Consider the following 19,669-nt stretch of genomic DNA (forward strand, 5'->3'; position numbering starts at 1 on the left):
TTCTGCTTCAACGATCATCAAACGAAATTCTCGACTTAATATTTGGAATGGATTCCTATGCAATGAAATTATTAACCAAGCAAGCACAGAATTTTACACCAAATCTTCGTGATTATTCTCAAAAATTATTGTGGATTCATAGAAAAGGAATTCAACTTTCTTTAGGTGAAACCATTTCAAAGTTTGGTGATCCAACTGGTATACTTACAATGATCTCTAAAGAAATCAAAACAAACGAAAATAATCTCAAACGAAAATCAAATGAACAACTAGAAAACAATAAAAATAAAAAATAAAAAAAAAAATAGCAATGTTAACATTTTAGTGATTTATTGTTCAATATTTATGGCAATTTGAACTCGATATCCATTGTGTCTTTTGGTTTAGCTGGTCCAATAGTTGGTGATGGCTTGTCCAATGTAACTTTGTATGATCTTGCCAATTTCTTGAGGTAATCACGATTGATTGATACAAAATAATTGAATCCCAGTCTTTGAGCATTAGTCATTATGTGGTTTAGATATTTATCTGGTTTTTGCTTGCCACTATAAGTATTATCCAACTGAGTTTGCACAATAGACTTGATTGTATTTTTGATTTGAGCTATTGTGACCGTTTTGCCTTTACCCTTGGTTTCTTTTAGCAAATCTTGTAGTGGCTTCCTAAGAAGGTCATGAAATTGGGATTGGGTCTGAGTCGTAAAAATGGATTTTATATTGCTCGAATGCATGGCACCGTCAACTAATTTGTTCGCTTTGGTACCTCTGAATAGGACGGCAGCAGTGTGTATTCTTCCCTCGTTGAGGAACTTAATTAGGAGTTTACTGGCAGCCGGTTGACAATTACTCATGATTTGATCGCATACTCCATTCTTGGCTCTCATATTCATTGGGATCAATTCATGTAGTCCTCCTTTTCCTTTGCTCTGGAATCGTTTTCTCCAATCTAGTTTTGCAAAATTGACAGTCATTTTTCCTAATAGACTATACTTGATTTTGCCTTTAGCTCTAATTCTCTTGGTCTTTATTCTAGAACCTCCTTCATACAACCAGTGCTTCTTGGTCTCCTCTAGTACCTTGATATAGTAGGCTTGTTTGTTGAGTGAAGTTCTTCCGCTCGGACTCTCCATGAAAGCCACCAATTTGCTTCTGAGGAGAGTTTGGTCGAAATCATTGTGGATACCATCTCTTTCTCTACTATAGATGATTGCATCAAGTGAGCAATTGTTTTTCTTGCCTCCTCCTGGAAGTTTCCAAGAGTGATCCTCTCCTTTTGGAATCCAATGACCACTCTTGTTATCTTTGTTGGGTGGGACATATTCAAGTTCAATTGGTGGCATTTGATCCTTGTTTGTTGAACTGTTATAAACTGTAACATCTCCATTTTCATCGTGGATAACAATTGGTTGTTTGAGTATGCTGCTCAGTGCTTCAAAATGGACAATTCCAAGTTCACCTTCTTTCTTTACATTCTCGATTTGTTGGTCTACCAATTGTTTAGATTGATTTTCATCTAGATGTGTGATGGGTGCCAAAGGTGTTTTACCATTAGCAATCTTTTGTTGAATAACCGAAGAGTAGTATGCTTGCAGAGCATCTTGATGTTGCTTATTGTCACCCTTGAAAGATTTGGTAACAATATGATTTGCAACCCTTCTACTAATTGGATTGACCATATAGAATTTGATTTGATCTGACATTTGAATGGCCAATAGATTAACCATATTGTCTACCAATTGATCAATTCTTGCTTGAACAGTACTGTTTAATGGTTTAGCAGTGGTTGCCTTTTCAATTTCCTTGTCTGATTTATCCAAAAATTCTGGCAACATGGTTCTGAGATCGTTGGCCGCCTTCAAAGCTTTGAGAATATCAAATAGAATAGATATCTTGACAGATTTGCTATGTATCAATCCACTTGCGATACCTGTGGAAATCTTATAGAATATTCCTTCCTCTTCAGTTTCAATCAATGCCGATAGTCTATTAGATACCAAATGTTCATCTACTTCATTTGTCATCAAACCCTTGAGTTTTTGATTTCCATTGAAACGTTGTTGAATGATTGGATGAATCTCTGATTTGATGAATTTGATTAGAGTTGGAATAAAAAGCTGGTCACTAACATAGTTAAGTCCTTGTGTTAATGAATACTCGATAGCTTGGTCTCTTATTGCAATTGCCATTGTTTTCTTGATCAATTGTTTGGCAGTCACTGATTTTGCACCATACTTAAGCAAACCACTATATGCATACTTTCTTGAAGCATTTGCTAATATCTTGCCAGATGCTTTGGAGAATACCTTCTTTCCTGCCTGGACGGCAACCTTTCCAACAGCTTTAAGCGAACCAAGTCCTGCAGTAATCAAAGAAACAGTGACACTAATTGCCTTTTCAATTCCCCATTGTTTCCAGCTAAAGGTTCTATCAATGACTCCTTCATGTATTGCGGTAATGATATCGGAAATACCTTCTGCCATGAGAGGTACACCAACTGGTGAGCCAATTCCTTCTGTGAAAACAGTGATTACTGCACCTGCAACAAATTGAGCTGCACCAAGAAGAACCAATCCAATGACACTGAACCATTGAATACCAGGCTTCGGTAACTTGATATCCAAACGAATGCAGCCCATATAACCATCAATAGAGAACAATTTGAATTCATCTTTAAATTGTCTTTCATCTTCACCTTCAGGTAATAGTTGATTAAAGGTCAATAATTTGACAGTATCGATTGTACCTTCAGCTCCAACTTGAATGAGTCCTTTTGTGTCTCTACGCTTTTCCAAATCCAAAATTTCTTTTCTGATTTCTTCTTTATCCTTCTCTGTAAGACCTTTTCTTTCGTTCATCTCTTTGGTTAATGTTGCTTTATCTTTGTCGTAGTCTTGGTATCCAATTAAATCTTCAATGGTTCCCTTCAACATTCCGTAGAGATACATAATGTTACGAACTTGAACAGCCAAAATAGGTGAGTCTGATGCCTGAGTTAAGATAAACCACTGTGATTCAAGAGTGTCTTCGATCACACGTTTGGCAGCCTTGAGATCTTCAATTGGATTTGGTTTCGATGTGTTGGTTTCCCAAGATCGCTGCTTGTCCATTTTCAAAATAGTATGTGCACGATTGTAGTATGCATTGGCAATGAAGTTCGATTCAATTTGAATTGCTTTGGTGTATTCATTGTATGCCTCTTGGTCCTTGTTATTTACGCAAAGGTAATTTCCACGCATGATGTAAAAGTATGGATTGGTGATGACATTCGATTGATTCAACTCGTTGATTAATTTCTTTTCGAAATCTGGATATGGATCGGTAGATAAATCAATGGTGATATCTTCATACTTTTTAAACCAAATGGCAAATCTCTCATCCAGTCCTTGAAGTATGTATTCCGCTCCATTCGTTTTGTAATTGTTGGCAATTGATTCTCTGTATTTACAGTATCTGCCAAAGATGTTGTCTTTTTTGGAAATTTGTTGAATTTCTGTGACTGCACTCTTCAATTTCTTGGACTCAAGCTCTGATCTACAGAGTTTGATTTGATCGAATGAACTATTTTGCTCTTGATCCAAGAGAATGAATTGAACAGTTCCTCTATTACCGGTTCTTGATGTTCTTCCAAAGCTCTCTTGCAATACTCTTTCGCTCTTTGGGATATGTGTCATACAAATATGAAGTCCACCAAACGATTCAATTTTATCTGAATTTAAATCGATAGCTCTGCTCGCCATACTGGTAGAGATAATGACTTCACCGGGAAGAACAGGTCTATCAATGACAAATGGTTCATTTCCAAATTTATATAGTTTGATTTGGTTGGTTGGAATAACTTTGGATAGTCGAGTATTGAGTCCGTCTACTTGACATATGTATTCAGCAATGATTAATACCGCCCTTCTGGATGATATCATCGATAGAGTTTGGAACACAATAGAACTATACCATTTATCCATATTGTCTTCATGAACAACAATTGGTTTGGTTTCAACCATTTGTTTGTTCATAAATGGTGGAATGACAATAGAGTCTACATTATAGGTATTTTGAAGCAGAGTTCTTTCCTCTGGTGCGCCAAGTGTTCCACAAAGACCAAACAAGTTGTTTTTGTATAGTTTGATATAGGAAATATTGGAAATAAAGTTGGATGTGAGGTTTTCTGGAGTGATCTTGACACCATGTTTAAGCTGAAGGAATTGCTGAAGTCCATTTCTCCACTTGGTGTTGATTACAAATTTCTCTGAATTCAAAGCATCTACAGACTTGATTTCCTTGTTATCTAGAATGTAATGTTTGTTTACCTCCATCTCGAATTTCGCTGTGTACGCACTATCAATCCATTTGCTTACTAAACTCTCTTTTACAAGTGATTGTAAATGATTTGGAATGTTTTGTCGAGGATAATCGTTGGGAATGGTCTTTCTTGCTTGGGCAATATTCATTTTCGATAGACCATCAGTGTCCCTAATGATCTTTCGAATATGTTCTTCTGTAGATAGCTTTATAAACTCTTCAGGTTCACCTTGGATAGGGTAGAACTCGTAGGTTTGCTGATCCTCTGATATAAGATTTCCATTTGCGTCACGGCTAACTTCATCGACATAGCATAGTTCTCCATCATCTGAAAATGCAATCTTATTCTCTATGTGCTCCATTTGAACCCAAATCGATGCAAGGATTGGAATCAAACAATCGATACCTGGTGTTGGACCTGTCAGCATGACAACTGAATCGTTACCATCCAGAAGCATAGAGTCGACTTCATCTAGAATTGCAAATCGATTATTGGTGTTAAAGGAGTCCTCTGAATGGTTGAATCTATTCTGTAGGAGACGACTTTGATATTCACTAATTCCAGAATACTTAATCTTGAAATCCAACAATGGTATATACTCTGCCAATTTCAATTTCATAAATAATGGAATGGCTTGTGTAAAACGTGGTACTGCCAACTCTGAAGTAGTTGTAATAACATCGACAACATGTCCAAGTAGTGCCAAATGTGCTGTCAACATTGCAATGACCAATGATTTACCTTCACCAGTATTCATTTGAAGTAACCTTCCAGAGTTGTTTGGCTTACTCATCAGAAGAAGCATGGCAATAACCTGTGTCTCTCTGATTTTAATTTTCATTGTTTCTTGACATGCCTTTATAAGAATACTTAATTGCTCGTCAATTTTCAAAACAGAGTAGATCCCTTGTTGCAACATCATTGGGTCGATGAAATTGTCACCATTGTTGATTCTAACATTTACTTGATGATATTGATTGAGCAATATAAGAGTTGGGAATGTTGAATTAACAACTTTAAATTCTTTAATCAACTGGATGATATTCTTGTGATAACTTGGCACAAAGAATTTATCCAATACTAATTCCTCGAATTTCTCTGCTTGGTAGTTGATAGGATATGTAAAGAATGATGAAACAGTATCAAATCTAGAGTTACAATCATCTTTACTTAATTGATAGTTAAGAATGGTATGCAGAATTCTAATTGATGTTTTCATTAGATCTGAATTGATTGTGGTTGGATTGACGAGTGTCTTTTGAATTAGGGGTTCAATCGTTGCCAATGTCCAGTCACCAGTGAATAGTAACTCTGCCATTTTGGACTTTAGCTCCAAAAATAATTCAGAATCCGAGTATTCTTTGAAACTAACATCCATATAATATTGATTGATAACAAATTCACCAAGTGACTGTTTCCATTGATTTAGGTTGTTGTTCTCATTAAAGGAACTTGAAATAAGATAGTCCGATTCAAATCCATCGATTTCGAATTGAGAGAATAATCCAAGATAATTTGAAAACTCTTGTAGTTTTGCCTCATCTTTGATACACTCAATTAGCCAGAGTAGAGTTTGATATCCAAACTTTTTCATTTGATTTAAAGCAGGATCCTCTAGCTTGGAAAATGGATGAATTGACTTGATCCATTGGAGTCTGATGTACTCGAGAGGTGTTTCAGCTAATTCAAGTTGAACCAACCGGTTGATATCAGTGAACTTTAATTCCACATTGAGAATGGAAAGGATTTCAGTGAGACTCTTAAGAGGATATCTAAATGTAGTCTGAATATCTATCAAATAGAAAATATTCTCCTCTGATATAGTCGAAAATCTTTCCATAATCTTGGAATATTTCGAAAGATCCAATTCGATTTGACTATCAATGATTTCTTCCTCTTTTTCATCGTTTTCACTTTCGGATCCTTCGTCATCGTCAAGATAAGATGAATAGCTCTTGGTTACGACAAGTAACAACATCTGTAGTGTCTCTAAGGGTGGTCTATCAATAGTCTCCTGAGTGACTTTGATAACCAATTGGATATGAAGATGCATGATCTTTATCACAAGCACAGCTATATCGAAATCCCTCTGAGATTGAGATGATTTGATTTCCAAGAACTTAAAGAGTTTGTTGGTGTACTCTGCAAAGAGTTGAATGACATCTTCATTATTTGTAAAATGGAATGGGAACATTGAAATAATCGAGATGATTGTTTTGGTGTTGAAATCCAATGACCTAACAAAGGACTGGTACATTGCAACCAAAGATGGAGTTTGAGGTAATCTTTTAATAAGACTGGAAATGGTTTGAGAATAGGTATCATTTTGTTTCGATGGATTCGAAATGCAGAACGATAGACTATCAAAGAGAGACTGTACTACTTTTTCTGGGATATCATTGAATCCATTTGAAAGAATAACAGCGATTATATCAAGAAGTTCAGTGTAGAGACTGTGGTTTTCCATCAATTCCTTGATGTTATTTTTGGAAAATGCATTCCAAATATATTGATAGTATTTGACAAAGATGTTGCTCTTTCCATCTTTTTGATCCAAACCTGATTCATCAATTGCATTTGAGAGAATACGTATGGTTACTGGAGTAACTGTCTTGGTAGTTGACATTACATTGTGTAGAAGTAGATCGGTATCATTTTGATCTACTGGAATCATACTTAGTAAATCCAAATATTTACTATCACTCTGACCAGATGCTCTCTCAATGATCTGAGATTTTGTCTTTTGAGAGAATAAGAAATTCTGTTCCGCCATTGCATAGAGTCTATCGTATTGGCTTATATCTCCAATATTACTCTCTAATATTTCGATGGGCGTGAAAAATGTATTCATTGGTTGTTGGTCTATGAAATGACTTCTGATGTTATGTGGATTGGCCAAGAATAGTAACTCCATTATCTCATATCCAATGTGGTCATTCACAAATTTCTGGTCAATAACGAAAACCAAATTGGAAAAATATTTTAGTTGGTGTGATTTTCCATTGGAAATTGAGGCCGAAATACCAATATAGGGTGAGTTGTGGTTCAGAAACTTTTGGATGTTAAAGTCCAATTGTTCAATGATAACAACATTGTCAATGGAGAGTGTTAATCTGGAACCAGTATAACGCACAACAATATCGTGATCTTCATTATCATCGACGTTCAGACCAGGTGTCATATATGAAAAGAATGGATAGTGTGACTCTTTGTTCAAAGTGCTATGGAGATAGAGAGATACCGTATCCTTTTCAAACTTGATGACAAAACTCTGTGATTGGCTAGGAGTGTATTCAGAATTGGAGAGTGGTTGTAAAACGAATGAAAATGGATTATCAACTTGACCATTGGAAGAAGAGGATCCAATCTTGAAAGTTGAAATGAAACCATCTTTAAGTTTAAATTGGTCTTTTGACCAGATTGCACCACGAGAGAAACTGACATGTGGATTTAATTCGTTGACCTCCTTGGAATCACCAACCAACTTGAAGTCAATCCAACGGAATACATCAACAATCCTATTGCAATTGGATCCAAATTTCTCGGTTATAACAAGACTCTTATCAAGAGGTTTGATAAATAATTTATGATTGTAGGTTTGGAATGAAAATAGACTTATGAAGTGTCTTTGACAAATACCTCCAGTGGCACCCGTAACTCCAATATAGACTGGTTTTGTCTCTGTGCCAACTACAGCCTTGAGGACATCGTGATCGAAGCATTTGAATACTGTTTTTCCATCCACGAAAACAGTTATCGACTCTCTGAGATAGACGACTACCACTTGGTGATCTTTTCCATCGTTCATTTCAACTCCAATATTATTGGTGATGAAACGATCAGTAAGGGAATGTTGCTGCTCACAAACACCAGATGTATCATTTGGGTTCTTATCACTAGATTGTATTGAAATGAAATGGTTTGGATATGCTCTATATGTATCAAACTCGATGGCAACACAGTTTATAAACATTCCGTAACCCTTTTTTGAACCAAGTGCACTTGGTTGGTATGCAGTATTTGATTCCGATTGTATGACCAATGCAAATCCATCAGCACCCTTCTTCTCATTTGGCATTGGATTTAATGTGAAAATAAAACTACAAATGAATCCATCTTTAAGTTGAATTGGGCCATCCAACCAAAATCCACCACATTGATTCTGCTCAGTATCTGTTAACAGTACTATATCCTAAAGTTTAATTTAACAGATAAGGATTAATCAATTTGTTGTAAAAATAGATATCTGTCTTAATATATTTACATTATAATCTGGTAGTTTCATTGTTGTTGAATTGGTATGAACTGTGGAATAAGATAAATGTCTCTTGGCAGATCCAACTAGCTTAAGTGAGTGCGGTTTGTTTGGATCACCATGGCTATTGGTATCCGATTTGACATCTGGTGATTGAGCAGTCGATGGGGGTGGTGGAGACTTTGCCATTTCATGGTAAAGAGAAATGAAATAATTTGTAAATTCAAGTGATTTCTTTTCATTTTCAGAGCTGTCATCAACTATAAAGGTGAAAGACTTGATTATTTGTATCAAAAGATAAAAGACCAAAATCTTTGTGGACGGATCACACTCTAAGATCTTTTGCAAATGCTCTACTTTTAGAACAGACAGTCCAACTCTAGTTGCCAAGTCAATCCAATTGATATCCATCTTGATTGGCTCTGCATTTCTACAAAAGAATTGAAAGTTTTCAAGTGAGTCTAAACCTTGATTCTTTATTCTCTTTACAACTGATTTATAATCAAATGTTGTCAAGTGATCAAGTGATCTTGGTTCATCGAAAATACTTCTGCCCTAATTATAAAATCGTTATAAGTAAATAGGTTTTTATTGAAAACATTAATTATCTTACTTACTGTATTATGAGATGGTTTCAAATGGTTATTATTTTTATACAAATAGGAAGGAAGACCAATATTGAACCATGGATGAAGACGAATTTCCTTGATGGTAGTTAGCTGCTTGTTTGAAGTCTGGAGAATTCTCGAAATAAATTCTTCAACCGCCTTGGATCTTTCAACACTTTGTTTGTTGGGACTGATACCTACTTTAGGATCGTAACGATCTGGATAGAGTATCTCGTAGAGTACCTCTCCACATGAATGGACATAATCATATGGTTGCAGGCTGATTGTATTTACATAGAGATCCAGTGGGTGTATCGCCAATGACTTGGTCTGAGGGTCATAGAGAATCGAGTCAGCTGTCAAGTGTCGATGGTCCTTATCGTTAATACCGGGTGCCAGCACGATATCACCATGTTTCATCACAATGTTTGATTGGTAAAAATCGATAGCGGAAACCAGCTGTTGGAAGAGACGACGTGCCAAATCCTCGAAAGTAGCAACACTGTACTGTTTCCACTCGGTGGATGTCAATGAGTCAGAGAGTCTATTCCAGGCATTTCTAGACTCAAGAACAATGAAGAGATTTGGCTTTTCTTCAAAAATCTCATAGACCCTGACAATATGGAGATGATCGAGATCCTTTACAAAACTGGTTAATCTACCTGAAAAGTCTGATCCAACCTTTTGTTCGTCAACACTAAACATATGAATCAACACATTCCTTTTGCTTTTTATGTGAATTGCATCTTTAAAAAAAAAAAAATTAAGTTATCTTTTGATAATTATCAAAAAAAAAACAAAAATTAAAGTTATTTAATTTTTGTACAAAAAAAAAAGAGTTGATTAGCGTGGTCATTCAATCAATCGAGTTCTTTTTTCAAAATTTTATTTAATTTTCTTTTCTGAACTCCGATGTGATGACTGTTTCGGGTAACCACTATCATTCATATACATACTTTGGTAAAGTGAATGAGGACTTTCAATCAATTGATAATCAGATAAATGTGAAAACATTTAAAATAATTAATTATTACAATTTAAGATTTATATCGAAATTTATAGTATAATTTAATTTAATAAATAAATAAGATTATTTTATATTCAAATAAAATAATGAAAAGAATGAATTTGAACCATGTATTAATAATTTTAGGAAATAAATTACAAAGGCACAATAAAGGTTAAAATTTTAATTATTTAATTGGTTAGATTTAGAATCTGTTTTTTTTAAAAAAAAGATATCTCGATCATCGAACCCTTTACACATCGATCGATCGTCGCCAATTCAGATTTTTAGTTTTAAAATCATTTTCTTGGTGAAGGGTCGATTCGACAAAGTTAAAAACGACTGGTCAGAATGTGGTGTTATTGATAATGATTCTGATCTTGACCTCCAAATGCAAAGGTTGAATTATTGTTTTCATAGAATCTACAATGTTATGGTCAGTATCTGTCTATCTTTTCTTCATATCAAAATGATGCCAAAGTTAGTTACTGATTCTTTCTTAAGCACTGAACCAACGACGATGTTGTATAATAAGCAAAACCAATCAAAAACAAAAAGAACCAAACTAAATAGAATCGCTTCCAAGTTTTTTGAAATGATATCATTTCTTGTGGAATGAAATAATTATAGTTGAGATAAATATCACAAATAATTTTTATGTTGTTTGTTGTAAAAAATCTTTTTTTACCACTAAAAACATGTTACAAGAAAAGTTGTTAGAAAGTTTTGAGTGATTACTAAAATTTATGATTTTATTTGTAACTTAAAATAAATCAGATCAATCTATCATTTTATTTTCTTTGTATTTCTCATTTCTCTACGCTTATAATTACAAAGATATATATCGAATCTATATTCGTATTTGTAGGTTAAAAGTAAACATGATAATGATAGATAAAAGAGGTCAATGATGATTAAACAATGACATTGTAAATATAATTATAAAATAATGATAATAAAAAATATAATAATATTAATATTATTTATCTCTATACAAATAAAAGATATATCATCTTTAGAATTAGTTCAAAATAGAGTCGATGATATCAAGTTTGCTCAAACGCACATAGTAGCACCTGAAGGCAAAAAATGGATCAACAAGAATGATAATGTTGAGGTAAACTTGCATTTGGTTGGTGGTAGAGATACACTTCTTATGGTTAAATACTCTGGTGTTGTTGCTCTACCAAAGAATAGATTGCCATCAATTAAAGTGATCAACCAAAAGTACACCAAGGAGTTATATCTAAATGATCCGTCGCAATTCCCAGCGTCTTTAGATAACCAAATTAATCCGATGGAACAGCTAAACAGCTACTATACAGTTTTAATACCTAGAGATCTCATTGCCAATGGAGTCAAGATCGTTGTTAGCAGTCATCCCAGTGGATCTATCTCACCGAGGATCGGTAGAAATGGAATGTTCAAAGTACTTACGATACCAATGTTTCTATTTGGTGCGGCACCATCGTTGATTGCAGGAGGAGCAATAAAAGAGGTTAGATCTTACCGACCATCAGGAATTGAAGAGATGACGTTGGAGTCATTGCCAGTATCGGAAATGGAATTTCAATCTAGATTCAAACTGACATGGCCTGTTCATGTAAAGATACCTTCCAATGGTAACCAAGCACAGCTAATCAGTAGTTTCGAAACGGAACCAATGGATTTTCTGAAATCAATGACACCTTTCTTTGTTGAGCTAAGAAGAGCTTTAGGTTTTAGAAATGTAATTATCATTTGTATTGATTTTTATTATTTGTTATTTATAATTTCTTACTAATTAACATTACTAATTAATATTGTTAACTTAACAGTCAGATACATTTTTACATATTCCTATAATAGCTAATAGGAAAACAGGTGAACAAGTTCAGATTAGTATGGGAATAGAGATAGATAATGTAATGTGCACTTTAAATTATTCCGATCCTTATGTATTTCTCCATGAGTTGGCACATGCAATGGGTGCCAAGCATTACAGTGGTGATTCACCTTATCACGAGTATTTAGAAGGATCGTCTTGGGGATATAATTCTAGAATCAACAAGTTTATTCCAAATTATATTGACCATGAAGATGATCATTTCTATTGTCAAAATGGAAGTGATGGTAAATGTTATCTATATGATATAATGGTAAGAAATAATAGTAAGAAATAATAACAAGTAAAAAAAAAGATTTATATTAATAAAATTTTAATTTAATTCTAGAATTCAATTGGAAATAATGGTGCAAAAGTAATGTTTTCTGATTATGAAATCGGTGTCATTCAAAACAATCTTGAGATGGAGGAGGTAAACAAGAGGTATATGCACTACGAGAATGGAAACTACTATAAATACAACAATGAAAAGGTTGGTTATGAAAAGTATATTTATAACGATGAAAACGGTCGGTATTTAGATGGAGGTTTACCACTCGCTGCCAATAGAGATCGTCCAGTCTATGCCATCGTTATTACACACAATACAGGAAGCTTCTCTGCATGTGGACAAGATTGTAACAAGATATTTCCACTGGTAAAGATAGAGAGTGGTCATTTGTTACGGTATATCGATCCTTCCGACAGAAAACAATTAGAAATGGTGAATCCCGATCTCAATGGCGAGTACCGATCGTACTGTGTCGAGTCTGGATGTGACTATACTCTGGTGGCAACATACTCTGATGGCACCACCATAAAGAAGTTACTTCAAAGAGGAATAAGAGCTTTTAACAATCCAAGTGGTCAAGTCCAACAAACCTACTGTGATCCCTACAATCCAACCAGTATTCATTTCATCGTTGAGACGATACCTGCCGATAAACCACTCTCTCAAATCGAGCTCTATTGGACTCCATATGGATTTAGAAATTTGTTTGACAAAGACTCATCCGATTTAATTATTTCTCAGAAATTTTAGAAACTTTGACCTAATAAGTATCACTACAAAAATATAATAAAATATAATAAAAGATTATAAAAACAAGTTTATTTGTTAAATTTATAATCTTTAAAAAGCAATGGTTTTTCAAATTTAAGATCTTGATCAATTGGTGAGATATTTGTTTTCTTCTTTTTACTACTATTGTTATTATTATTATCATAATAATCATCGCCAACCACTTTTTCATCTAGATCATGTTCTCTTTTATTAAAGACAGACACTTTTGGTTGTTGTAGTTTTTCTTCTTTGAGTGTGAGATTTTCAAACTTTGTTTGGTAATTTATCTCAATTGTTTCTAACATTTTACGATCTAAATCTATGATTAGATCTAATAAAAAGAAAAAGAAAAAAAAATTATTAAATAATTATTGATAATTTAATTCCTCTAATTAGATCATTTAATTTAAGGGAATATATATTCTTACTTAATTTAGCAGTTATATTATCAGTAGATTGTTTTTTCCAAAATTGAATTACATCATTGATACGGCTACCAAAACGTGGAGACAAATCACAGAAAGTACAGTAACTATAGCTGTTAAGGTAAAATCCTTTGACTATTAATTTATCAAAGTCTGATTTGGAACTTCCAGGATGGTCTAAGATGAAATCCTCAATCCATTCTTTGGTATCTTTGATTTCCCACATATCAAGTGGTTTTAGTTTATATGACATAATTAATATAAATAATTATCAAATAATTAAAAAAGAAATAGATATTAAACAACAAATATTTATACAAAAAAGAAATAAAGATAAAATATTTATAAAATTAATACTAATATTAGCACATCAAAAAAAAAAAAAAAGTTTTTGCTTTATAAATTTTTTTAGAAAACAGATAAACCAATTCATTAGTTAATTTTTAAAGTATATATATGACTTTTTATATAAATATATGTTTTATTAAAGATAAATTTTATAGTAACTTTATTATTATTTATTAATATTATATAAATTTTATATATTAATAAAAATCTATAGAGAAAAATAAACTAATAATGTGTTTGTTAAAATTATATTTATAAACAATCAAAATCAATATCAATGTCGATATCAATGTTTGGACAACAGTGAACACCACAACAGGTTTCTGTACATGGACATGCTGGACGAGTTGGACATACAGTTGGTCTTGGTTTGGTAACTACTCCGCAGCCTGGAATGTTGATGTTCAAACAGCCTTTGACACGGTCGCAGCTATCGGTGGTGCAGATGTTGTTGTCGTTACAAACGATCGGTGTGAAAACACAGCCTGTCGATGGATTGCAGCTGTCTGTGGTACAGGCATTGCCATCGTCACAATTGATAGTGTTACCAACACAACCTTTGTTGACGTCACATTCATTCGAGAGACACTTGTTGGTTGACGAACTGCATACCACCGGAGAGTATACACAGCCTGTTGAGTTGTTGCAGTAATCGTTGGTGCATGCGTTGTTATCGGAGCAGGAGATGCCTGTGTAAACGCAGCCAGTGGATTGGTCACAACTGTTACTGGTACAAGCGTTATCGTCGTCACAAGAGATCGGGGTAGCTACGCAACCAGTGGATTGGTCACAAGAATCATCGGTACAGGCATCTCCATCGTCGCAAGAGATCGGATGATGAACGCAACCATATTTTATATCACAAACATCGTGAGTACATTCATTTCCATCATCACAAGAGATAGGAGAACTAACGCAGCCAGTGGAATTATCACAGCTATCCATAGTACATTGATTTCCATCGTCACAAGAGATCGGTGTGTAAACGCAGCCAGATGTTGAATCACAACCTTTGTTTGTACAAGCATTACCATCGTCACAAGAGATCGGTGTAGCTGCACAACCAGTGGATTGGTCACAAGAATCATCGGTACAAGCATTTCCATCATCACAAGAGATTGGTGAACTAACGCAGCCAGTCATTGGATTACAGCTGTCATCGGTACAAGCATTTCCATCATCACAAGAGATTGGAGAACTAACGCAGCCAGTGGAATTATCACAGCTATCCATTGTACATTGATTACCATCGTTACAGTCAGCTGGAGTATATACACAGCCTGTAGATTGGTCACAGCCATTTGAAGTACAAGCATTACCATCGTCACAAGAGATTGGAGTATGAACACAACCATCGGAACTACAGCTATCGGATGTACATTGATTACCGTCATCACAACTCATTGGAGAGTGAACACAACCCTGTGTTGGAGAACAACTGTCAGTGGTACACTGGTCACTATCATCACAAGAGATCGGGGTATGTACACATTGACCATCACCACCACAAGCATCATCAGTACACAGATCGTTGTCGTCACAAGAAGCTTTCACTGGACAATGTCCATCACACTCTATTTCAACGCATAATTTAATACGTTCTTCAACCTCTGCAATAATATTGCCAACCGCCAAAACCAACAATAAGATAAAAATAATTTTATTATTATTATTTCTCATATTATATGTATTTAATTATATATTTAATATATTTTGATATTTATAAAAATTTGAATTCAATGTATTTATACTCATTGATCCCATCACTTTTAAAATATATTTTAATATATAATAAATAAATTTAACTCTTTCAAGTATTTATATAAAAATGGAAATCATCTTTATTAATAAATATAGACATAACTAATATATTTATAGTTTATAGTCTAAAACTATGAAAATATATTATTTAGATGAAAATATATTATTTAGAGTATCATTGGAAAAATATTTCTCTAGTATTTTTATTTACACATACAATATTTTTCCAATTATGATAAGTGTTTTACAAAAAAATATTCACCACTTTCTTTATTATTAATTTACAACACTAATTTATCTTTGATTTTTGTGTTGTTCACTGTGTACTGTGGTACAATGACAATTATTTATAGTTTGATTAATTTAATTAATATCAAAAAGAAAAAAATAATTTATATAGTAAATCTTTACTATAATTATTTTAGATATTATAAAAAAATAATATGAAACTATTATTAATATTAATAAATATCTTTATTATTTCAATTGTAGTAGTGTTAGTAGATTCTAAACAATATGAAATCAGTTCAGATAAAGTAAAATCTGTTAAATTTGCTCAAACACATGTTTTGCCTGCATCTGGATTGTCATGGAGTAATTTTACATTCAATTTAGTACCAAATAGAGATACTTTGTTGTTGGTTCAATTTGAAACTACACCGACCAGTTCAGCCAATGATATTACTATTATGGTTGATAATGCAACTGTCGCTACTCTTACTCTTAACACTCCAGATAAGATTCCATCAAACTTTGCCAACTATCCTGCTACCAGTTACTGTGTCGATTGCTACTCTGTTATGATACCTCGAAACCATGTAAAACAAGGAATGGAAATCATAGTTAGTTCCGATACAACTACAGGCCGAGTGAAACCAACCATCATAATGGATACCAATCTAATATTCAAGAGTTTCCCATTCTATTTGTTTGGTGCCAATCCTACCAATACACTAACTTGTATTCCCAAGACACCAGCCAAAGATTCACAAGATCTCATCTTTAATACTTGGCCATTGTCATCCGTTGAATTCAAAGAAGCTCCAGGATTCACTTGGGACAGACTAGTTTGTCCACCAATTGAAAACAAAACAGAAGCAATGGTAGTCTCTTCAAAAGATGATATTTCAAATAATGATTTAGATAATGTTATTGCTGAAATCATTAATGAATACAGAAAAACAAATGGTGAATTAAAAGTAAATATAAAAAATAATTTTAATTTTTTTAATTAACTTTTTTTTTTTTTAATATATATATAGTTAAATGTTATGTATGATGTACCAATGTTACCATTGAATTCCTTAGGTTCTGTTGACCTTATCGATAGAATATATGTATCAAACAAACTTTATATTTCTGGTAACTTCCAATCTAGATCAAACTATCTAAATGGTCTTGGATTTGCTTTCGGAATTCAATCATTCGGTGCAATGTTTAAGGCTGGGAAGTATCCATATCCAAATGGATCATATAATGGTTCAAGTTGGGGTTTCAATAGTCAAATCAATAAGTTTATCTCTCCATACGTTATACCAAATGACGACAACTACGATTCCTGTTTAACCAATCCAGATTATTTACATTCAAACGATATATGTTTTAAAAAAGATTATATATCTGTAAGTTTTCAATTTAAAAAAAACAATTTTAGTTACTTTATTAATTTTAAATCTTTTTTAAGAATGTTTTAAATGATATGTATTATCCAGATTATATTTCAGGTATGATCCAAAGTGGTGTAAATAAAATGGTTCAATACGATAAGACCAATAAGAAATTCATGTCTTGGGATGCCACTCTAATGAAATCCGTTGAAATCAAACCAAACGATACCAATGGTGGATTCCTATATTTGGATGATGGTTTGCCAATGCTAGTGGATGTAGATGTCTATACCATAGTGATGGTACACAATACTGCTGCCAACTCTAAATGTGGAGGTGCTTGTTCCAACATCTATCCAATTATCAAGAGTCGTGGTAACTTGATGAGACATATCGATCCATCTGATGAAGACCAACGTGATCTCGTAGAGGAACCAAGTCTCAGAGATCTCTATGCATTCTGTGCGGAATCTGGTTGTGACTTTTCACTGAGAGCTACCTACGCCGATGGCAGCATTTTTTTGAAACTCCTACAAAAAGGCATGAGAGATTTCGATAATCCAAGAGGTCCTATACATCAAGACTATTTGAATCCACTCAATCCAAAGAGTGTAACTTATTTCGTTGAGAATATTCCAGCTGATAAAGTACTCACCAAAGTGGAATTACTCTCAACACCCTATGGATACAAAAAGTACACTGCTAATCCACCAGTTTTATTATCAAAAATAATAAGTTAAAAAAACAAAAAAAAAAAAACAAATGAATGAATTTAATTTAATTTCACAATAAATCAATCTATTTAAAGTCCTTTATTAATTTCTCTCATTCTTTTCTCCATTTTCAATTGTTGGAGTCTGAATTTCTTTTTTTTGAGGAAAAGAATTACAAGTGCAACTCCAATTGAAACAAAGACAACAACACCAACAACAATACCAGCAATTGCACCATTACTTAATTTCTTTGATGATGAACAAATGAAATCAGAGGTATCTGTTTCTCCAACATCAATTAGATTTGAGAAATCTGGATCTAAACTGATATAATCACCATAAGCTCCAACTGTCATACCAACTACAGCTGATCTAATTTGTTTGGTTTGATCTTCGTCATCTTCAATGATTATATTCTGAATGTTTCTGACCCTGTTGTCTACGACACCCTTCGAAAGGAATCTTCCATAAAGACTGTTATCTCCAACATTCAATTTGATCCATTGAACACTCTTATCGACAACACCAACACCAGATGATGAACAAACATCCGATTTATCTGTTTGAATCGATGATCTCATCAATATTTGAATGAGATTCGTTTGATCTTTGAATTGATATGAACTCATATTCATTGAGAATTTGATTGTCGATTCTGGAATGAAGAGTTGTTCATCTGCAAATGTGATATTGTCTGAATTCTTGAAATATTCAATCGATACATTTAATAATGTTGATCTATTGTCTAATTGTGTTGAATAGAAATATTTTGGATTCGTTGATATTTTGCTTAGATCTGTAAAATACCATTTACTGATATTGAATGTTTGAACAACATTCATTGTTGCATCCAATTCTCTTACTCCAATGATTTCAATCGATGTTGTGATTAAACTTCCAGATTCTGTTATATTTGTTCCTGTTACTGGATCTGGGTATGATGGAGGAACTGGAATAATTACAATTTCTATTTTGGATTTTTAAATAATTAATTAGAATTTAAAATTAATATTATTTTAATATTCTTTACAACTTACTTGAAGAACACGATGGACCATACCATGGTGATTGACAAACACAAATAGAGTTGATACACTTTCCATTATTATTACAATTTGGTATACATGTTGTAGGATCTTTTGGTGTGGGGGTTGGATTGGTTGGTGTTGGAGTTGGAGCAGGTTTATTAGAAAATGTAACTGGAAAACTATTAACTGCTGAATAGACAGATTTTTTGATTGCATATACCGAAACATATGATGCGTTGATTGGAGGAACATTATCAAACATTAATACATTTCCTAAACTTGTTATTGGATAATCAACATAACCATATCCATCGGAGAAATCAATCCTGACTTTTGTTTCATTGATAAGTTTTCCAAAACCTCGACCAAATATTGCAAAACTTCCACCTGAGCTATAAATTGTCGTAGAACTCTTCAAAATAGGAATATCCAAAGTAAAGGTTGTTTTAATTGCATATGGGAATGAATTTGTCTTTAGATCTTGAGTGGCATATCCATTATAGTTGTATAATTGGTCAGCAATTCCAAATATACCAACTGATATAGAATTCATTCCAAATCCGTAAGGCACATTGTAATTTAATATATAATTGAAATATTGACCATTGGCAACTGTGAATATAGTTGGAATCTCTATGAAATCACCATTCTCTGAACTCAGCTGAATCGTTGGTGTTATCTTTGTAGCCATTCCT

At 33.4% G+C, this 19,669-nt stretch overlaps 6 protein-coding genes across 6 annotated transcripts; 2 read left to right on the top strand and 4 right to left on the bottom strand.

Annotated features, from left to right (window-relative positions):
• Nucleotides 1-343: 343 nt before the first annotated feature.
• PPL_01263 (uncharacterized protein) lies at nucleotides 344-10,173 on the bottom strand (the record flags this gene model as incomplete). Its single annotated transcript, XM_020572278.1, has 5 exons — nucleotides 344-8,488; nucleotides 8,561-9,106; nucleotides 9,169-9,255; nucleotides 9,361-9,905; nucleotides 10,116-10,173. 5 exons carry the CDS (start codon nucleotides 10,171-10,173, stop codon nucleotides 344-346), a joined length of 9,381 nt encoding a protein of 3,126 aa, XP_020438136.1.
• Nucleotides 10,174-10,272: 99 nt separating this feature from the next.
• Nucleotides 10,273-13,071, top strand: PPL_01264 (uncharacterized protein; the record flags this gene model as incomplete). Its single annotated transcript, XM_020572279.1, has 5 exons — nucleotides 10,273-10,296; nucleotides 10,398-10,750; nucleotides 11,201-11,894; nucleotides 11,983-12,303; nucleotides 12,379-13,071. The coding sequence occupies 5 exons, from the start codon at nucleotides 10,273-10,275 to the stop codon at nucleotides 13,069-13,071; spliced, it is 2,085 nt and encodes a 694-aa protein (XP_020438137.1).
• A 68-nt stretch (nucleotides 13,072-13,139) lies between these two features.
• Nucleotides 13,140-13,770, bottom strand: PPL_01265 (uncharacterized protein; the record flags this gene model as incomplete). The annotated part of the gene is made up of 2 exons (XM_020572280.1): nucleotides 13,140-13,423; nucleotides 13,521-13,770. The coding sequence occupies 2 exons, from the start codon at nucleotides 13,768-13,770 to the stop codon at nucleotides 13,140-13,142; spliced, it is 534 nt and encodes a 177-aa protein (XP_020438138.1).
• Nucleotides 13,771-14,117: 347 nt separating this feature from the next.
• On the bottom strand, nucleotides 14,118-15,545 carry PPL_01266 (putative prestalk protein; the record flags this gene model as incomplete). Its single annotated transcript, XM_020572281.1, has 1 exon — nucleotides 14,118-15,545. The coding sequence occupies one exon, from the start codon at nucleotides 15,543-15,545 to the stop codon at nucleotides 14,118-14,120; it is 1,428 nt and encodes a 475-aa protein (XP_020438139.1).
• A 214-nt stretch (nucleotides 15,546-15,759) lies between these two features.
• PPL_01267 (uncharacterized protein) lies at nucleotides 15,760-17,973 on the top strand (the record flags this gene model as incomplete). The annotated part of the gene is made up of 4 exons (XM_020572282.1): nucleotides 15,760-15,823; nucleotides 16,119-16,825; nucleotides 16,889-17,248; nucleotides 17,311-17,973. 4 exons carry the CDS (start codon nucleotides 15,760-15,762, stop codon nucleotides 17,971-17,973), a joined length of 1,794 nt encoding a protein of 597 aa, XP_020438140.1.
• Nucleotides 17,974-18,035: 62 nt separating this feature from the next.
• On the bottom strand, nucleotides 18,036-19,665 carry PPL_01268 (calcium-binding EGF-like domain-containing protein; the record flags this gene model as incomplete). Its single annotated transcript, XM_020572283.1, has 2 exons — nucleotides 18,036-18,913; nucleotides 18,984-19,665. 2 exons carry the CDS (start codon nucleotides 19,663-19,665, stop codon nucleotides 18,036-18,038), a joined length of 1,560 nt encoding a protein of 519 aa, XP_020438141.1.
• Between the last annotated feature and the right edge of the window lie 4 nt (nucleotides 19,666-19,669).

Source organism: Heterostelium album, assembly GCF_000004825.1.
Source record: "Heterostelium album PN500 unplaced genomic scaffold PPL_contig1, whole genome shotgun sequence".
Lineage (NCBI taxonomy): Eukaryota > Evosea > Eumycetozoa > Acytosteliales > Acytosteliaceae > Heterostelium > Heterostelium album.